The sequence below is a fragment of the Thalassophryne amazonica genome, chromosome 9, assembly GCF_902500255.1.
Source record: "Thalassophryne amazonica chromosome 9, fThaAma1.1, whole genome shotgun sequence".
NCBI lineage: Eukaryota > Metazoa > Chordata > Actinopteri > Batrachoidiformes > Batrachoididae > Thalassophryne > Thalassophryne amazonica.
Window position 1 is genome coordinate 14,689,825 of NC_047111.1, and position 18,613 is coordinate 14,708,437.

General features: G+C 37.7%; 1 protein-coding gene across 1 annotated transcript; it reads left to right on the forward strand.

Annotated features, from left to right (window-relative positions):
* The first annotated feature begins 7,035 nt into the window (after positions 1–7,035).
* Positions 7,036–10,860, forward strand: LOC117517892. Its single transcript, XM_034179030.1, has 5 exons — positions 7,036–7,284; positions 8,170–8,385; positions 8,798–9,622; positions 10,478–10,585; positions 10,729–10,860. The coding sequence occupies exons 1-5, from the start codon at positions 7,036–7,038 to the stop codon at positions 10,858–10,860; spliced, it is 1,530 nt and encodes a 509-aa protein (XP_034034921.1).
* The last annotated feature ends 7,753 nt before the right edge of the window (positions 10,861–18,613 follow it).

An 18,613-nucleotide genomic window follows, 5' to 3' on the forward strand; every position in this document is an offset into this window, starting at 1 on the left:
TAGGGGTGTTGTGAGGGGGGCACATCCCTGCCCCACGCCCCCATTCCATCTAGATTCACCCCTGCTTTGGCGTTTGAGCACAAAGAATGGATAACATTTATTTATGCAGAAAACATGACCAGATTTACAGGTAAGAAAGTTTTATTGCGTTTTCACATCATGTGGTCCTCAGAAAGAGAGTTTAGGTGCATTTGAGTGGAAAATAGTGTTAGTTGTTGAAGCGTCGCGGAGGATCAGTTGTTTTTAAAGAGACGATACAGAGCGGCTCAGCTCTGAATTCTAAATAAAGGAGGGAAAAAAGTATAAAAATGTCTTTGTAAAGCTCAGTGCAGGTGTGCTGATCACCGCGCTTTAAGATATGAGGACGAGTCGAGCAGCTGCAAAAAACCGTGGATGAAAAGCTCACAGCTCGCTTAAAGTGAACAGTTCAGTCGAACCCCGACCTCCTGCCCACAGACCAAGTTTAATGCTGCTATCAACCCACAATGAAAAATAATAGTAACGCACAGTGACTTGGAGAAGTAACTTTAATCTGATTACTGTTTTGGAAAGATTAACGCGTTAGATTACTCGTTACTAAAAAAGTGGTCAGATTAGAGTAACGCGTTACTAAGTAACGTGTTAACCGGCATCACTGGTAGTGACACAAAACTTACTGCACACAACAGTGGTGTCCTGCTGATTATACTACAACACTCACTTTGGAAAAAAGTTATTTTCAAAAATTTTGGAGAATTTTTCATTGTTTATATTTTCAATAGCATCAAAGTCATAACCCTTACAAAAAAAATCTATAGGAAATCTATAGGAAATTCTATAGGCATGGCCTATAGGTTGTTATAGGCTAGTCTATAGAATTTCCATAGACAAGCCTATTGAGCAACCTATAGGCTTCTACAGAAAAACCTATAAGTGCCTATAGGCAATTGGGACTTTTCACCTATAGGATCCCATAGACGGTCCTATAGGGCCAGCTATAAGAACCTATAGGCCAACCCATAGGATCTCTATAGGAACCTATAGGCCAACCCATAGCATTTCTATTGGATTCCGTAGGGCCCCCATAAGAACCCATAGGCCAACCTATAGGAATTCTATAAGAACCTATACACCAACCCATAGAATTTCTATCAAAACCTATAGAACAACCTATAGGGCCCCTATAATAACCTATACAATAACCTATAGGATTTCTATCAGAACCTATAGATCAACCTATAGGAGCTTATACGATAGCCTATAGGATTTCTATCTAAACCTATAGATCAACCTATAGGAGCTTATACGATAGCCTATAGGATTTCTATCTAAACCTATAGATCAACCTATAGGAGCTTATACGATAGCCTATAGGATTTCTGTGTAACCTATAGATTAACCTATAGGCTCTCTATAAGAACCTACAAGTCATTATGCCATAAAATATACAAAGGATAATAGGAACAATTAAACATTTAAATATAACATTTATTTCACAAATAAACAATACACAAACAGTGACAATTATCTTTGTATTGGATGAAATATTGAACATTAGGGGAAGGCTTTAATCAGTGGTATCACACTTCTTCAGTAAGCGTTTGCTTTCCGTGTTCAACAGGTGAATGATGGCCGTTTTGACTGGTTTAGCATCAGGAGACCGGGTCTGTTCTTTGATATAATCTGCATATGAAAAATAAATAAATAAATAAATTAAATCTGTGAATTGTGGATGCAGCATACAGATAAAACAAAACCAACCAGCATAGGGTTTAACAGCAATTAAAACGGTTATTTAAAAATAATTCTCCAAGAAATATTACTTAAAAATGATACCACCAGTTCCCAAAGCAGGGGAAAAACATTACCGTATTTCCTTTATTAGAAGCGCATGGGCTTATGTAAATAATGTTTTTTTTTTTTAATGGTCAAAATGTTTCTGTTTCGAAAGAATTTAATTTTTGGTCTAGATGCGCCTCTATTGGACGTGTGCTTCTCATAGAGGAAATATGTTATATGTAAGGCATTGCATTAATATTGTTATTGTTCTGCCAGTTAACTTACCAATTGCGAACTCTACACCAGGCAGCTTCTTTTTGGCACTCATATCTTTAAAAGCGTTGCTTTTCTTCCCAGTAAGGGAAGATGACTGTAGTAATTCTGGTGTGTGAATCATCCGCAGCAGGGTGTTTGTGTATTCTTTAACATTTGCTTTTTTGGCATTTAGTAATCTCTTTTGCCAAACTGTTATGGCCACCCCTGGCCACAAAGTTACCTGAAATTAAAAGACACTAGGTTAGGCACAAAATAAAGCTTGAGATGATGTACAACAGTAAGAAAAGTTTCCTACAACAAACAGTATACAAAGCATTGTCTAGAATAAGAAAAAACATATTTTTTTTCCACCATGGAGGCTTGATGTGCACAAATGGAAGAAAAAATATCATTGCCTGGGTTTAATTTTGAATATTCCATTATTACTGCACCTACCATGTCCTCGCTACTTGTGTCTTCGGAATGAGCTGGTGAACAAGCAGCAGAAGATGAAGCGGACGCATGTGCAGGAGAGGCATGCTGTGAAGAGCATGGTGCAGCTTTTAACTTTTTTACCACATCCAGTAAATCAGGCAAGTCTAAAAGAAAGACAGATTTGTGAGGATTAAAAATTCAAGCTAAACTACAAACATCGCCAAAAGTTCATGACAACTGAAGATGGCCTGCTACTGCTTGTGGTAAGATTTATATATACAACTGTCATCATTTCTGTTCAAATGTGAAAATTTGTTTGTATACACAAATTATAGAAATAATTCATGGAAAATAAATGTCTACACTTCAACAAGTAATATTTGTCATCCACTTAATACTGGGGCTTAGTAAATCACTTTCTAGACTGATTCACTGTGGCCCGGTTACATGTGACACACACGAGTCATGCTATCAAATAGCTGATAGACTGGAGAAGACATAACACATGCTCATCAGTTGGACGGGGTAGTCTTCTAACTAATAATTTTTTTGGGCCACCTTTCCTCTGTTGTGAGAAATAAATGCAAAGACACTGACAACCACGAAATTTACTTTTGATAGGAAAAAACTGACTTCACTTGCCACTTACTTTTACCCTTAATGCATCCAAAAACAAAACACAAATTTATAAGGGTAATGTCTTTATGTATAAAAATATGGCATACCTGCTGTAAATATATTTGTAGTTTTGCAGATATAGCTACTGATTCATTGTGCCCCAGTTTCCCCTATGACCAAAACTGTTAGACATATGATTTTTTTTTTAATCTCCACATGTGTGGTCTCTCAAGTTTCAGGCATACTATTGTTATTTCTACCTGGTTCTTTTTATGTAAAATTCTGCCCCTTACCAAAAACCAAACCATTGTATTCCTCATTTTGAGTTTATTCAAGGTCACGTTAGAAACCAGGCCTGGGACCCTCACAGACAGTGTCCATCTTGTGAAAGGCCCCTAAAATGAGTCATACAACACTTTTTATACCTTGTGGGTGTTAACATAGGTGTGGTTTAGTCTAACATTTCTAATGTTACTGGCTTTCACCAACAGGGGGAGCTCTCCCTGTGTCTGAAACTTGGACAGATAGAGTAAAACTTAACATATTTCTCCATAAACATAAACTTCCATTTTGTGTGATAGAATTTAAGATCTACAGTGAAGTTTTAGGCTACAAGGTAGGCATAGTGGTTGAAGTCAGTTTGAAAAACAAGTTGTCTTTCATTTTAATTTCTCACCTAAAAAACGAACTGAACTTTGAACTAATTCAAAATTGAAATGGTGATCTATGAATGTGAACAGTTCACTTTGAACATGTGTGAACTGACCTTTGAACTAGTTCATGAAAAGTGTGAACTTGCACAACACTGATCAAGACTACACATGGACATTTTATACTTACTTCTCAGATTCTCAAGGGCCAAATGCAGCCGCTTATTTCTTGCCAAAAGATTAGCATTTGCTTTTGTGAGGTTGTTGACCTTCTCTTTCAGCTGTAAATAAATGCAGATTGTTCAATAATTATACAAAGTCAAAATGATTGACACTATTGCCACTGGGTGTTTTATATGAGTTAAAAAGGACAATGGGGTGCTCACCAATGCAATCTCCATGCCCTTGTCCATTACTTCATCATCATCATCTTCACTCTGTAACAGAATAATAATCATGATTAATTTAACCCTACTGAAATTAAACAAAGAGTTGCGATTACAAAGCAAGCAAAGAACAATAAGAATTGTAGATGTAGCTTACCTCAGGACTCAAAATACATTCTTCTTCTTGTGAAGCCGCTGTGGTCTGTACATGTGTGGTAAAAAGAACAGTTTAATATGATGTGTATGTAAAGCATGCCAGTTAATGTAATTTATCTCTATATACTATTATACGATTCCTTGGAAATAATCATAATGTTACTTTATACATACCTTCTCTTTCATTTCCTTCTCTATAGCTCTTGCCAGTTCTTCTTCATCATTGTTCTTTGAAACCACTTTCTTTTTCTTATTAATCTACAGAGACAAAATTATATTGCAGCATTAACAAAGTGAAATCCACACATGACAAGGACATACACAGACACTATCATAGTGCATTCATGAAGAAAACAATCCCTCAACTGCCATTAAGAGAGCAATGTTACTGGATGGCATACGCTGTCAAAATCACCATCAAATTCCAGAAGAAGTATTTCTTTTACAAAAACTGCACAAATGCTGTGAACTTATTTTCAGTTTCTCAATTGAGATAATGGTGAAATTTGCAGGACATGAAAGCATGTAAATTTAAATACCATGTTGATAAATTGCCTCAAATAGGCACAAGTATTGTTTGTTTTGTGTCAGATACAATGAGGGTGTCTATTTCAGGGAGGAAATTTACAGATCACTGATGATTCAAGAAGCAAATATAGAAAACGGTACCTGCAATAATGGACGATCATCTTCATCTTCTGAGGATGAATCAAACCTTGGGTTTTTCACTCGCACCCTTTTCTGGTTTGGTGTCTGCAAACATACATTTGTATTCTTTGCATACTTATTTGCTGCTTGGCGCAAGCTTGGAAGATCATCTGAAATAGAAGGTACATGAATGTTAATTCTGTAAGGTATTAGGATGTGATATTTAATTATTTTCACCAGATGTATTATTTTGCATGTTTAAAATCTAAATATATACCTCTCAAGGGTATTTCACACTGGACACTTCATAAGCTTCAGGTAACGCCTACCAACGCTTTAACGCTTCGGAAGCGGCAAGGGGGTGGAGATTGCTACATCACACTTTGGCTCGGTATAAACAAACGCTGTTCGTCAATTGTGAAGCATTGTTGAATCGATTTAAAACTGAAATCGAATATTAACACAAAAAGTATTTACGAGATGAAATGGGCAGAACACAGCAGGACCGGACTTGGGAGTCCGTTGTTTCCTTTTGTTGATACTCCCATCGGTGTTTACAGCCCCCCTGACGATTGCAGCGAGCCATTTCTCACTCCTGTATTTCTCAGATGGTATAATATAGAACTGCCGTTCAGGATAACTCCTGGTTGGCTGGTACAACCCGGAGCCCAAGCGCGCACTCGGAACTCCATTCTCTTATTGTGTGATGTCCGAGGCGATCACACGTAACACACAATCCATACCTCTGTTTTACTTCCAATCGTAGACTCTGCAATCTGTTCGTGGCCAACAATCCACTTGAATTCGCCTACTTCAACGGCATCTTCCTCAAAAAACTCAAAAAGGGCGTATTTCACCATTATACAAGCGTAAATGTGAAATAAAGGAAACAGACAAAAGTGACGCGGTCTTTCTCCAAGATCGGCTTCGTTTTGAAATGGCGCGATCCTATGAGCGCGTGGCATCATGGGATATAACGACCTATGACCCGGAGACAGATTCATGACTTATACGTGTTTATTTGTTCACATTGATCTAAGTTTAGATGTTTTTATGAAGAAAACTGAAAACTTAATTCTATTTTAAATTTTTGTTTCATTTATTTAAAAAAAATGTATGCATTTTGAATCATTGCGGGCGCTGCTCTGTTGTACGCATGCGCACCTAACCTGATGGCCCCTCCTGACCAACAGAGAGAAGAAGAAGCAGAAGAAGAAAAACACCAACAATCCGACGGCCATATTTCGGTTGACATGCTTCGACAACGTTACAGACAATATGGGATTAATCCCGATATCTCTCTTCCGAGACAAACAAAATGTAATCAACAGAAAGAGAAGAAGAATTGTAGGTGGTGAAACCATTGATCTCAACTCTTCACAGTCGGTTGCTCCCGTAAGTACAAAAGAGACCCGTTGTCTTATGTTTAGACTGGGGGGGGGTCACTAACAATCGGGCGGGGGGATTTAAAAAAAAAAAAAAAAACGAGGCATGCGAAAATATTAAGATTTCTTTCATGAAGAAAAACACATGTAACATAATGCCACACCATTCTAATCATTGTCCACTTGATTGACAATGAATTTGGCATGTATATGGTTAATTTGTAGATTCTTGAATGTTGGCTATATTATGATCTACAGCATGTATAGAATAACCAGTTGAAATTGAAACTAAATTAGTATGGCTGTTTTCACTATTTGAATTGTTTCCATTTGAACAATATTTCTGTTTGCTTGAAGATAATTTGTATACTGACTTTTTCCTTTTATTAATTTTATGAGAAATTGTTTGTAAATTTTGATAAACATCAATCAAGATTAAAAATATGAAATGCCACTTCTCTGCATACTTGAAATTCATGTTGCTAAAGGTGCATGTATCCTATATTTTTTTCCTAGGAGCATTCAAAGACTGACGAAGGGATTGATTGTAACCACTGTGGCACTGATGTTGAACAACCTGAAACTGACTTACCAATGAATGATCGAATGGACATCAGAAATAGAGCTGTGTTTCAAAATAGTAGTTCTCAAGAAGGTGGAGTGGTTTTAGAACAGGATGATCTAGTGGACAATGGAAGCAAGGATGATGTTCTCAATGAAGTAGACCAAGCAGATTGAGCAGACATGTGGTATGGTGATGTTGGATGTGATCATAATGTTGAAGATAACACTTGGCATATTGATGGCAACAAGGAAGGCGAGGATGATTTGGGGCAAGACATGGGTGGAGACTCAGTACAAAATGAAGAAATGGATCAGGGGGATGATGAGGACTGGCATGACAATGGAGTTGACTCTGGAGGAGATGATGAAGATGATGATTTTCAGCATGGTGATGGGGAGGAAGGAAATGAACCAGATGATAATTACCAGGTAAATAAGCATCATGACTGATACCAATTTATGTACCATATTTCCTCTATTATAGAAATAAATAGAAGCACACCTAAACCAAACATTGCATTTATTGCATATAGAAATGTTAACATATGACTTATTTTGAACATAAAATTGCTTCTGTCATTTAAGCACATGCCATTCTAATAGAACAAATATGGTGTTTGGTTTTTCTATGCACTGTAACCGTATGAATTAGGGCATTGTCTATGACCTTAACCTTAACAAAAGAAAAACAAATTAAAATATTTTCTTACTTCAAACACACATGTACCATATTTCCTCTATTAGAAGTGCATCTTGGGCCAAAAATTTCATTCTTTTTGTATACAGGAATTTTAAATTATTTATACTTATTTTATTTTAACCATATACAAGATAAATGGCATAGGTAACCTAATTATTATGCAGTTCAAACAATATACTTTAGGTGTTTTAAATAAATACTGTCATTATTGATTTAGAGTAATTATATTTTATTAATACTAAATACATAAAGGATTATGCATTTCAAATAAATAGGAATTATTACAGTAATGAATATGAATCATGTAAGGTCTATTTGGTAGGTTTGTATTAAAACTATCTAAAAAAAAAAAAGTAAATGGGAATTAGTCATGTAATAAAATTACATAAATCTTCAAAGTCAGGGTTAAATATTTCTGTGAGTGTAATAGTGTCGCAATTAATGTTCGTATAATAAAAAATTAAGGCTCAACCAACTATAAACAGTCCATGTCTGATGAGTGCAGCCACGTTTATCTAAGGCTCTTTCTGATATCAGCCCCGTGACTAATGTTACACCTTTCTGATGCTCACTGTTTTGTTTTGTTTTTTTGGGGTTTTTTTTGCCTTTTTTAGGGATTCAGCCTTGAAGATGGAAATCTTCCAATTTATCCAGATGCACCCATCACCAAGTCACAGAGTCTACTGCTGATAGTGTCCTATGTCTTGCGGCATGGTCTTTCTGATAGTGCTTTGGATGATCTTCTTTCTTTGATGAATATACACTGTCCAAACAGTGTTCCTACATCAAAGTATTTGCTGTACAAGAGTGTTGAAGATTCAATGTACGAGGTATGTTTATTTTTTATTAAATCATCATCTGTACTGACCAATGTGTTTCATATAAAGGGAGTTATGCTGCATTTACACATAGGCAGAATGCATTACGAACGTCATATTTACTTCATTCTTGGCACATTCCTGACATTCTTAACATGATCAGCGGCCAAGAATGTATACTTCGTGGCATTCATTTCTTGTCATTGTTATGTGTAAATGCAGAATTAGTCTGTGTTGTTATCATTTGCCATGGTATGCTAGTAAATCATGTTCTTGCTGGTGTATGGTGTTTTTTTGTTGCTATACAGATTGCTTATCATTGATAATCAATATGCTCAAGCTTCTGTTGTGCATTAAAAAACGATCATGCTCTCGCAGGTTTCAATGTTCTTATATTCATACCATTCTTCTATTTCAATTTCAGGTTCACTATTATTGCATGGCGTGCACTGCATATCTTGGCCCCGAGAAATTGACAAGGAATTGTACAAACTGCGGCAATGAATTCAGTGCAGACATCTCAACTGCAGAGGGTAGTTTTTTTCTCAGGATGCCCGTCAAAACACAGCTGCAAAGAATGATGAAAGTACCAGAAGTGGCAGCTGCCCTTGAAAATCGAAATATTGATGAAATCTTGAGAGAAACTAACATAAATGACATTGTTCATGGTAAACTTTATAAAAACCTTCTTCATGATGGCATAATAGGTCCCAGTGACTTGTCATTATTGTTCAATACTGATGGAGTTTCTATTTTTAAATCCTCCAATTTTTCTGTTTGGCCTTTGTTTGCCACAGTAAATGAAATTCCACCACATATGCGCAGGAAACATATGATTATGGCAGGCTTGTGGTTTGGAGAATGTAAACCCAAAATGAATACTTTCTTAAAACCATTTGTGGATGAACTTAGAGATTTGGGTGCAGATGGTTTGCACTCACCTCTTGGCCAAACCAGGATTTTTGCTCTTTGCCTGTCAGCGGATGCACCTGCCAGGTCTTTAGTGAGGAATTCCAAACAGTTCAATGGGAAGTATGGATGCGACTGGTGTAAGCAGGAAGGCACACCAATACCAAATGGAAATGGTCCTCCCATTCGTACTTACCCATACAATGGTGAAGCACTCCCAAGAACTGACGATGATCAGAGGAGATTGTCAATAGAGTCACAGAGAACAGGGATGTGTCAGCAAGGTGTGAAGGGGCCTTCAGTTGTCATGCAGTTACCACATTATGACTCTGTGAAAGGCATTTTGTTATGTGTCGGACGCAGCTCGGAGAACCGACCAGCGTTTGAAGGACCCAGTATGAAATAAGCAGAGCACGGTACAAAGGCTAACTGAATTTAATATATAACAGTGATACAAAAATAACAGAAAGTGCGGTCTGGCGTGGTGCGCTCCCAGCAGTGCTAACGGTCCGGAGCCAGAAGCTGTTCGGACCCAAGGACCCCGCCGACACCCCCCAGGTGGCCGCAACAAACCGAGTCTGTGAAAGAAGGAACCATTATGTGAGTCCACACTCTACACACAGAGAGAACACTTAAAAGGTGTACAAACAGCAAACACTTCCTGGCTTGATTACTAATCAGCTTCCCAACCTGCAGGCATGGAACATCCAGTTCACAAAACTCCACTGCAGTGGAAGCCGATACATGACTAACATACAGCTCAATATAATAAAGGTGTGAGGGACACCACATTTACTGACTGTATAAATGTTAGTCACAAAATCTAACGTACCTCAGGAAGTGTGCTGACGAGCGTGAGACCTCACCCCCTCCTCTTTCACAGACCGTGCATCAAACCCTGGACGTTCTCTGCATCCACTGATGATGAGATGGCTCCAGAGACGACGATCTCACCCGTCTGGTCACAAGGTCGAGTCTCTGGCAAATACACACTGTATACTCCAGTCTTAAATGCCACCATGTTCCAATCCATATAGATGCACCTCAGCTGTGAGTCCTGACGAGCCGCAGGTGATCAGGGTGAGGTCCTGATAACCTCAGCAACACAGCCACTCAGTCCCAAATGCAAGCCACCTGGAAGGAAAAACAAAAGACAGAAACAAAAAGGCAGCCAGGCCCCCCAGCCATACAACACATTTGTTCTGAATCACAACACACAGCTTTCTTAGGAGTTACTAGACATTTTGTGGGGACTTGTCTGGATTCAGCAAACAGAGCAGAGGCATATTACATTGGGGACCAAGTGAAGAAATTAGATGAGAGACTGCAGGATATAGCACCTCCAAGTGAAATAACCAGATGCCCCACAGGTCTCTCAAAACGCGGAAGTATTGGAAGGCATCTGAATGGCGAGCTCTCCTGTTCTATTCTTTGGTGGTATTTCAGGGAATTTTACCTGCTGTGTATATGAAACACTGGTTCCTATTTGTATTTGGTATTTATTACCTCATGAGTGAGAGTGTTTCTGAAAGAAAGGTTCGTGAGAGCATGCCTCAGGATGTTTGTTCTGATGACTGAGCATTTATATGGAATAAGGCATTGCACTTTCAATGTTCACTCATTGATTCATTTTGCCCAGTCAGTTATCAACACTGGCCCTTTATGGGCAACTTCCACCTTTGTTTTTGAGGGATACAACAGGACTTTGATTAGGTGTTTCCACGGTACCCAGAAAGTTGGTTTTCAGATTTGTGAGACATTCTCTCTCATGAAGGTGATGACAGAGTTAGCAGTTAGTTGCACGGAGGAGAACAGTGATGTGTCTGTCCTGTATACCTCATTGGCCAGCAGACACACTAAATCAAAATGTACAAACGTACTTTCAAATAATTTGCGTGCTCTTGGCAAAGGAGAGCAAGTTATTCTGCCTCCATCAAAGTTACTGGCTGCAAGCAGACTGACAGGGAACCAAGTGCACACTTCCACCATTGTATATAAGAGATTTATTTTTCACCACCAGCTGTATGCCAGCAGTGACTATTTTCAATCTGCTCGGCATTGCAACTGCTATGTTGCATTTACTCATGGTGTGTATAAATATGGAAGAATTGAAACTTTTCTCTGTGTTAAATTGGGACCAGACTGCATGAATGATAATGGTCTTTGTTTGTGTGATAAAGCAAATATCATACTAGTAAAGCCATTCAGCATTACACGAAGACCATTATTTGTTGATGCAAGGCTAGGCTGTTCACCTGACTTTCTTGTAAATATTGACCAACATGCAGATAACCCAAATATTTGTATTTATCCAGGAGACATCCCGCAAAAATGTATTTTTATGAAAACTGATGTTTCATCTTACCTGTGCTCACTGCCTTCTCGGTTTTACTGGGATTAAGTTGTGAATTGATGGTTACACATGAATGTTTTACATGTTAGCAGAACTTGGCCCTCTATAGAATGCTATAGGGCAGCCTATAGAATTCTCTCAAAGTCACCGTCAAGTCACTCTCAAGTCATGAATCGGCCACCAATTGTTTGCAAGCTCACTTGAGATTTGACTTGAGACTTGCCGATTCATGACTTGAGAATGATTTGACAGTAACTTAGTCCCACCTCTGGCATAGGATATAGACGGTCCTACAGGATTGTATACACTGGCGTATGGGTTGAACTGATATAACATATGCATGTGTAGTTTCAGTTACAGATGTTATAGTAACCATTTGAAGCAAAATGTCTGCATTAATGCTGACCTGTTTGGATGTTTACATCTATACTTGTGTTTGATGATACTGCAGTTTCCAAGTTCCATGGTTCGACAAAGAAAATGATATATGTGATTATGTATATACATGTAATAATTTTTAACTTGTAATAAAAGATATTGTTGAATTTGTAATGTTGTGTAACTTTTTTATACTTTGCCTTTATCTGCTTGTGTATAAGCGTGATGTGTATATACACACTTCTCAAATATATTATAGTTACAAGTGAACAAAAATTAATATCTCCTTGCTAGTACAGTGGCAACGTTATCTTGCATAAAAATATGCAGACAAAATAAAACACTGTTTTTTCATCCAAATTCCACATTTTTTTCTATCAGATAATTTATCGGCTACATTTGAGCCAGAATTGATTAATATGATGTTTCTATATACTGGCATGTCTATAGAAACCTATAGGTTTCTATACGCAATGGCGCCTATAGGTCCTTATGTCTGTAGAATGCTATCGGTCTCTATAGGCCAAGACCCCTGTAGGTCGCGTGTCTATAGGTGTTCTATAGAAAGCTATATGACCTCTATAGAATCCTATAGAAACCTATTGAACTTTTTCGTAAGGGAAGGTGTAGTGACACAAAACTTACTGCACACAACAGTGGTGTCCTGCTGATTATACTACAACACTCACTTTGGAAAAAAGTTATTTTCAAAAATTTTGGAGAATTTTTCATTGTTTATATTTTCAATAGCATCAAAGTCATAAGGTGTAGTGACACAAAATTTACTGCACACAACAGTGGTGTCCTGCTGATTATACTACAACACTCACTTGTGGAAAAAGTCATTTTAAAAAAAAATTTGGAGAATTTTTCATTGATTATATTTTTAATAGCATCAAAGTCATAAGGTGTAGTGACACAAAATTTACTGCACACAACAGTGGTGTCGTGCTGATTATACTACAACACTCACTTTGGGAAAAAGTCATTTAAAAAAAATTGGGAGAATTTTTTATTGTTTAAATTTTCAATAGGAGGACATAATTGTGTGTCACTTCACCTTTATGACTTTGATGCTATTGAAAATATAAACAATCAAAAGTTCTCGCAAAATTTTTGAAAATGATTTTTTTCCCAAAGTGAGTGCTCTGGTATAATCAACAGGACATGGCTGTTGTGTGCAGTGAATTTGGCGACACCACACCTTATGACTTTGATGCTATTGAAAATTTAAACAATCAAAAATTCTCCAAATTTTTTTAAAATGACTGTTTCTTAAAGTTAGTGTTGTAGTATAATCAGCAGGACACCACTGTTATGTGTAGTAAATTTTGTGTCACTACACCTTATGACTTTGAGGCTATTGAAAATATAAACAATCAAAAATTCTCCAAAATTTTTTAAAATGACTTTTTCCAAAAGTGAGTGTTGTAGTATAATCAGCAGGACACCACTGTTGTGTGCAGTAAATTTTGTGTCACTACACCTTATGACTTTGATGCTATTGAAAATATAATCAATGAAAAATTCTCCAAAATGTTTTACAATTACTTTTTTCCAAAGTGAGTGCTCTGGTATAATCAACAGGACACGGCTGTTGTGTGCAGTGAATTTGGTGACACCACATCTTGTGACTTTGATGCTTTAAAAAATTTAAAAAATAAAAATTCTGCAGTTTTTCATAATGGCATTTTTCCAAACTGAGCTCTGTAGTATAATCAGCAGGACACGGCTGATGTGTGCAGTGAATTTGGTGACACCACACCTTATGACTTTGATGCTATTGAAAACTTAATCAAAAATTCTCCAAATTTTTTTAAAATGTCTTTTTCCCAAAGTGAGTGTTGTAGTATAATCAGCATGACACCACTGTTGTGTACAGTAAATTTTGTGTCACTACACCTTATGACTTTGATACTATTGAAAATTTAAACAATCAAAAATTCTCCAAATTTTTTTAAAATGTCTTTTTCCCAAAGTGAGTGTTGTAGTATAATCAGCACGACACCACTGTTGTGTGCAGTGAATTTGGTGACACCACACCTTATGACTTTGATGCTATTGAAAATTTAAACAATCAAAAATTCTCCAAAATTTTTTAAAATGACTGTTTCTTAAAGTTAGTGTTGTAGTATAATCAGCAGGACACGGCTGATGTGTGCAGTGAATTTGGTGTCACCACACCTTATGACTTTGATGCTATTGAAAACTTAAACAATCAAAAATTCTCTAAATTTTTTTAGAATGAGTTTTTCCCAAAGTGAGTGTTGTACTATAATCAGCACGACACCACTGTTGTGTGCAGTAAATTTTGTGTCACTACACCTTATGACTTTGATGCTATTGAAAATATAATCAATAAAAAATTCTCCAAAATTTTTTAAAATTACTTTTTCCCAAACTGAGTGCTCTGGTATAATCAACAGGACACGGCTGTTGTGTGCAGTGCATTTGGCGACACCACACCTTATGACTTTGATGCTATTGAAAACTTAAACAATCAAAAATTCTCCAAATTTTTTAAAATGTCTTTTTCCCAAAGTGAGTGTTGTAGTATAATCAGCACGACACCACTGTTGTGTACAGTAAATTTTGTGTCACTACACCTTATGACTTTGATACTATTGAAAATTTAAACAATCAAAAATTCTCCAAATTTTTTTAAAATGTCTTTTTCCCAAAGTGAGTATTGCAGTATAATCAGCACGACACCACTGTTGTGTACAGTGAATTTGGTGACACCACACCTTATGACTTTGATGCTATTGAAAATTTAAACAATCAAAAATTCTCCAAAATTTTTTAAAATGACTGTTTCTTAAAGTTAGTGTTGTAGTATAATCAGCAGGACACGGCTGATGTGTGCAGTGAATTTGGTGTCACCACACCTTATGACTTTGATGCTATTGAAAACTTAAACAATCAAAAATTCTCTAAATTTTTTTAGAATGAGTTTTTCCCAAAGTGAGTGTTGTACTATAATCAGCACGACACCACTGTTGTGTGCAGTAAATTTTGTGTCACTACACCTTATGACTTTGATGCTATTGAAAATATAATCAATAAAAAATTCTCCAAAATTTTTTAAAATTACTTTTTCCCAAACTGAGTGCTCTGGTATAATCAACAGGACACGGCTGTTGTGTGCAGTGCATTTGGCGACACCACACCTTATGACTTTGATGCTATTGAAAACTTAAACAATCAAAAATTCTCCAAATTTTTTAAAATGTCTTTTTCCCAAAGTGAGTGTTGTAGTATAATCAGCACGACACCACTGTTGTGTACAGTAAATTTTGTGTCACTACACCTTATGACTTTGATACTATTGAAAATTTAAACAATCAAAAATTCTCCAAATTTTTTTAAAATGTCTTTTTCCCAAAGTGAGTATTGCAGTATAATCAGCACGACACCACTGTTGTGTACAGTGAATTTGGTGACACCACACCTTATGACTTTGATGCTATTGAAAATTTAAACAATCAAAAATTCTCCAAAATTTTTTAAAATGACTGTTTCTTAAAGTTAGTGTTGTAGTATAATCAGCAGGACACGGCTGATGTGTGCAGTGAATTTGGTGACACCACACCTTATGACTTTGATGCTATTGAAAACTTAAACAATCAAAAATTCTCCAAAATTTTTTAAAATTACTTTTTCCCTAACTGAGTGCTCTGGTATAATCAACAGGACATGGCTGTTGTGTGCAGTGAATTTGGCGACACCACACCTTATGACTTTGATGCTATTGAAAATTTAAACAATCAAAAATTCTCCAAATTTTTTTAAAATGACTGTTTCTTAAAGTTAGTGTTGTAGTATAATCAGCAGGACACCACTGTTATGTGTAGTAAATTTTGTGTCACTACACCTTATGACTTTGAGGCTATTGAAAATATAAACAATCAAAAATTCTCCAAAATTTTTTAAAATGACTTTTTCCAAAAGTGAGTGTTGTAGTATAATCAGCAGGACACCACTGTTGTGTGCAGTAAATTTTGTGTCACTACACCTTATGACTTTGATGCTATTGAAAATATAATCAATGAAAAATTCTCCAAAATGTTTTACAATTACTTTTTTCCAAAGTGAGTGCTCTGGTATAATCAACAGGACACGGCTGTTGTGTGCAGTGAATTTGGTGACACCACATCTTGTGACTTTGATGCTTTAAAAAATTTAAAAAATAAAAAATTCTGCAGTTTTTCATAATGGCATTTTTCCAAACTGAGCTCTGTAGTATAATCAGCAGGACCCCACTGATGTGTGCAGTGAATTTGGTGATATCTCTCCTTAATACAATGATTTATTCAATAATTTTCTAGTGTCTTTTTTTTCCATGTATGCACTTTGTAGACGGTCCCTAAGCTTCAGTTTCTTTGCCGGCTGCCCGTTCAGATCAGTGTTATTTTTTTCAGCTCAGAGGACGGCTCATATGGATAAAAATAAGGTTGTAGCTCGTTGTCTACCTTCCTGAGGTTAGAAACTAGTGGTGTTTGTCTTTCTACAACGTTTCTCTTCAGATCTATTGAGCCGTGAACTTCGAATCTGTGAATATGTTTCTAACTTTACCTAAGTACAGTGGAGCACTTTTTTATTGCTGAGGGGAGAAAACACTTTCTTGTGGATTTAGAGGAACATTGGAAACAAGAGAAGAGTGTTGAGGAGAGGACAGAAGGATGGACAGAGGACAGAGGGATGGACAGAGGACAGAGGGATGGACAGAGTACAGAAGGATGAGCAGAGGACAAGCGCTGATACACCCTTGAGGTGTGTTTCTGTGGGTCTTCAGCTCAGGTAAGACTCATACAGCTTCTCTGCTGTCATTTGATTAAATATGTTGTTTTCTACTACAGCAATGTGTTGTGAAAGTGTCGTGACACGGACCCACAACAGGGGGCATTAATGAACGGACAATGGATAAGCCAAAAGTAACAATTTAATGTTGTGAATCGCACAACGACGTACAGACAATAACAATATGGTGGACTGTCAATCATACACCAGGTGACGTGTGGGCAGGCTCGACGATAGAAGACGCCTGGCGAGAGAAGAGCCGGATCCACACAGCTTCCACCACCAACGGAGCTGAAGAACACCGGAGCCGCCAAGCCCTGCGCCCCAGGTGGCCGCTGTCTTCAGCAGTCAGACCCGGTACTGCTGGCAGAGAACAGAGACAGTCCAGTTGAGTGTGAGGTCGCACACTCAGTAATCCCACAGTCTGTATTAAGTAAAGGAGGGAGAACCTCCACCTCCAATCACACACTCGTGCAGCTCCTGTTTCACCACTTATCTGGTTTGGGGTGTGAGGCGAAGCCGTCGCTGATCACACCAAACGCCAATCCCACAGATAAGGACACACCAGGAAAACGGCTGCAAAGAAGTTCAGATTAATACTCAATGTTTTGAGTCAGCAGAGAAAATTACCTGATTGGTAGCTGATTTCTCGGCGGGGAGGTGGAGTTGCGGTCCGGCCTTTATGGTGGTGGTGATGAGTAGTGGATGAGTGACAGCTGGTATGGATGATGTGTGACAGCTGTCACTCCTGGTCGCTCCGATGCCCTCTCGTGCTTGAAGCCCGCACTTCAAGCAGGGCGCCATCTTGTGGTGGTGGGCCAGCAGTACCTCCTCTTTGGCGGCCCACACAACACAATGTTCATTTTGTGATCATGAAAACACAATTTACAGATCTATGACGCCCACTGGAGCGCGTGAAATTACCATTCCACTAACGCATTTTTTACACACTGTTTATAGTTTTTTCTATATTGGTCTGCAAAAATGTTGTTTTAACGTTACATGAAAATTGGTCCGCGGCGCAAAAAGCTTGCGGGCCGCTGTTCTAGGCTATATGAAACTTGGACTCGTGACACTATAATCCAGATTCCTGACCTATAATAGCATAATACATAAACGTTATGTAACCCAGGTCACTAGGCTTAGAACATGAGATTGAAAAAGGAACAAAACAAAGGATTTAACAATATTAAATTGTATTCTTTAAAAGAAAAATGTGGCACCATTTAAATAAAATAGTGCATTGTGAAAAAAAAAACAACATTCATTTTAATATTGGAAGCTATTCTTTCCAGTTCAATGGGTGTGAATGAGTTTTCCATCTTTTGCAGACTTCAGGTGACATTTTGAGTGAAATGGCCCTTTAGCAAGTTCACGTGTTACTACATGATGGACGTAGTTAGCCAATCAGGATTCAGTTTGCTGCGTGGTCAGCAGCCGGCTTGGAGAGTTGTAATTTTTTTTCCCCACGCTGGTCATCGGGGAGAGTGACACGCTGAGAGTGAAGACAGACACGTGAGGGACAACCTTAACATTGCCGTGTGGAGTCTAATGGAGAGTTAGTTTTTCACGAGGATACAAGTTTTGTTGGACTTTTTTCTGGATCTGTGGTGGATGGACAGAGATTTAGCCGTGTGTGCAGTCTGCGGTGCAACTTCAAAGGACTGGATCAACCTGGAGTTCTGTCTGAGTTTTCCCCTGCTAGGAGACTGTGCTTAAGATTGAACCTTCTGGCCGGGTCTTTTTGTGTGTGTGTGTGTGTGTGTGTGTGTGTGTGTGTGTGTGTGTGTGTGTGTATCT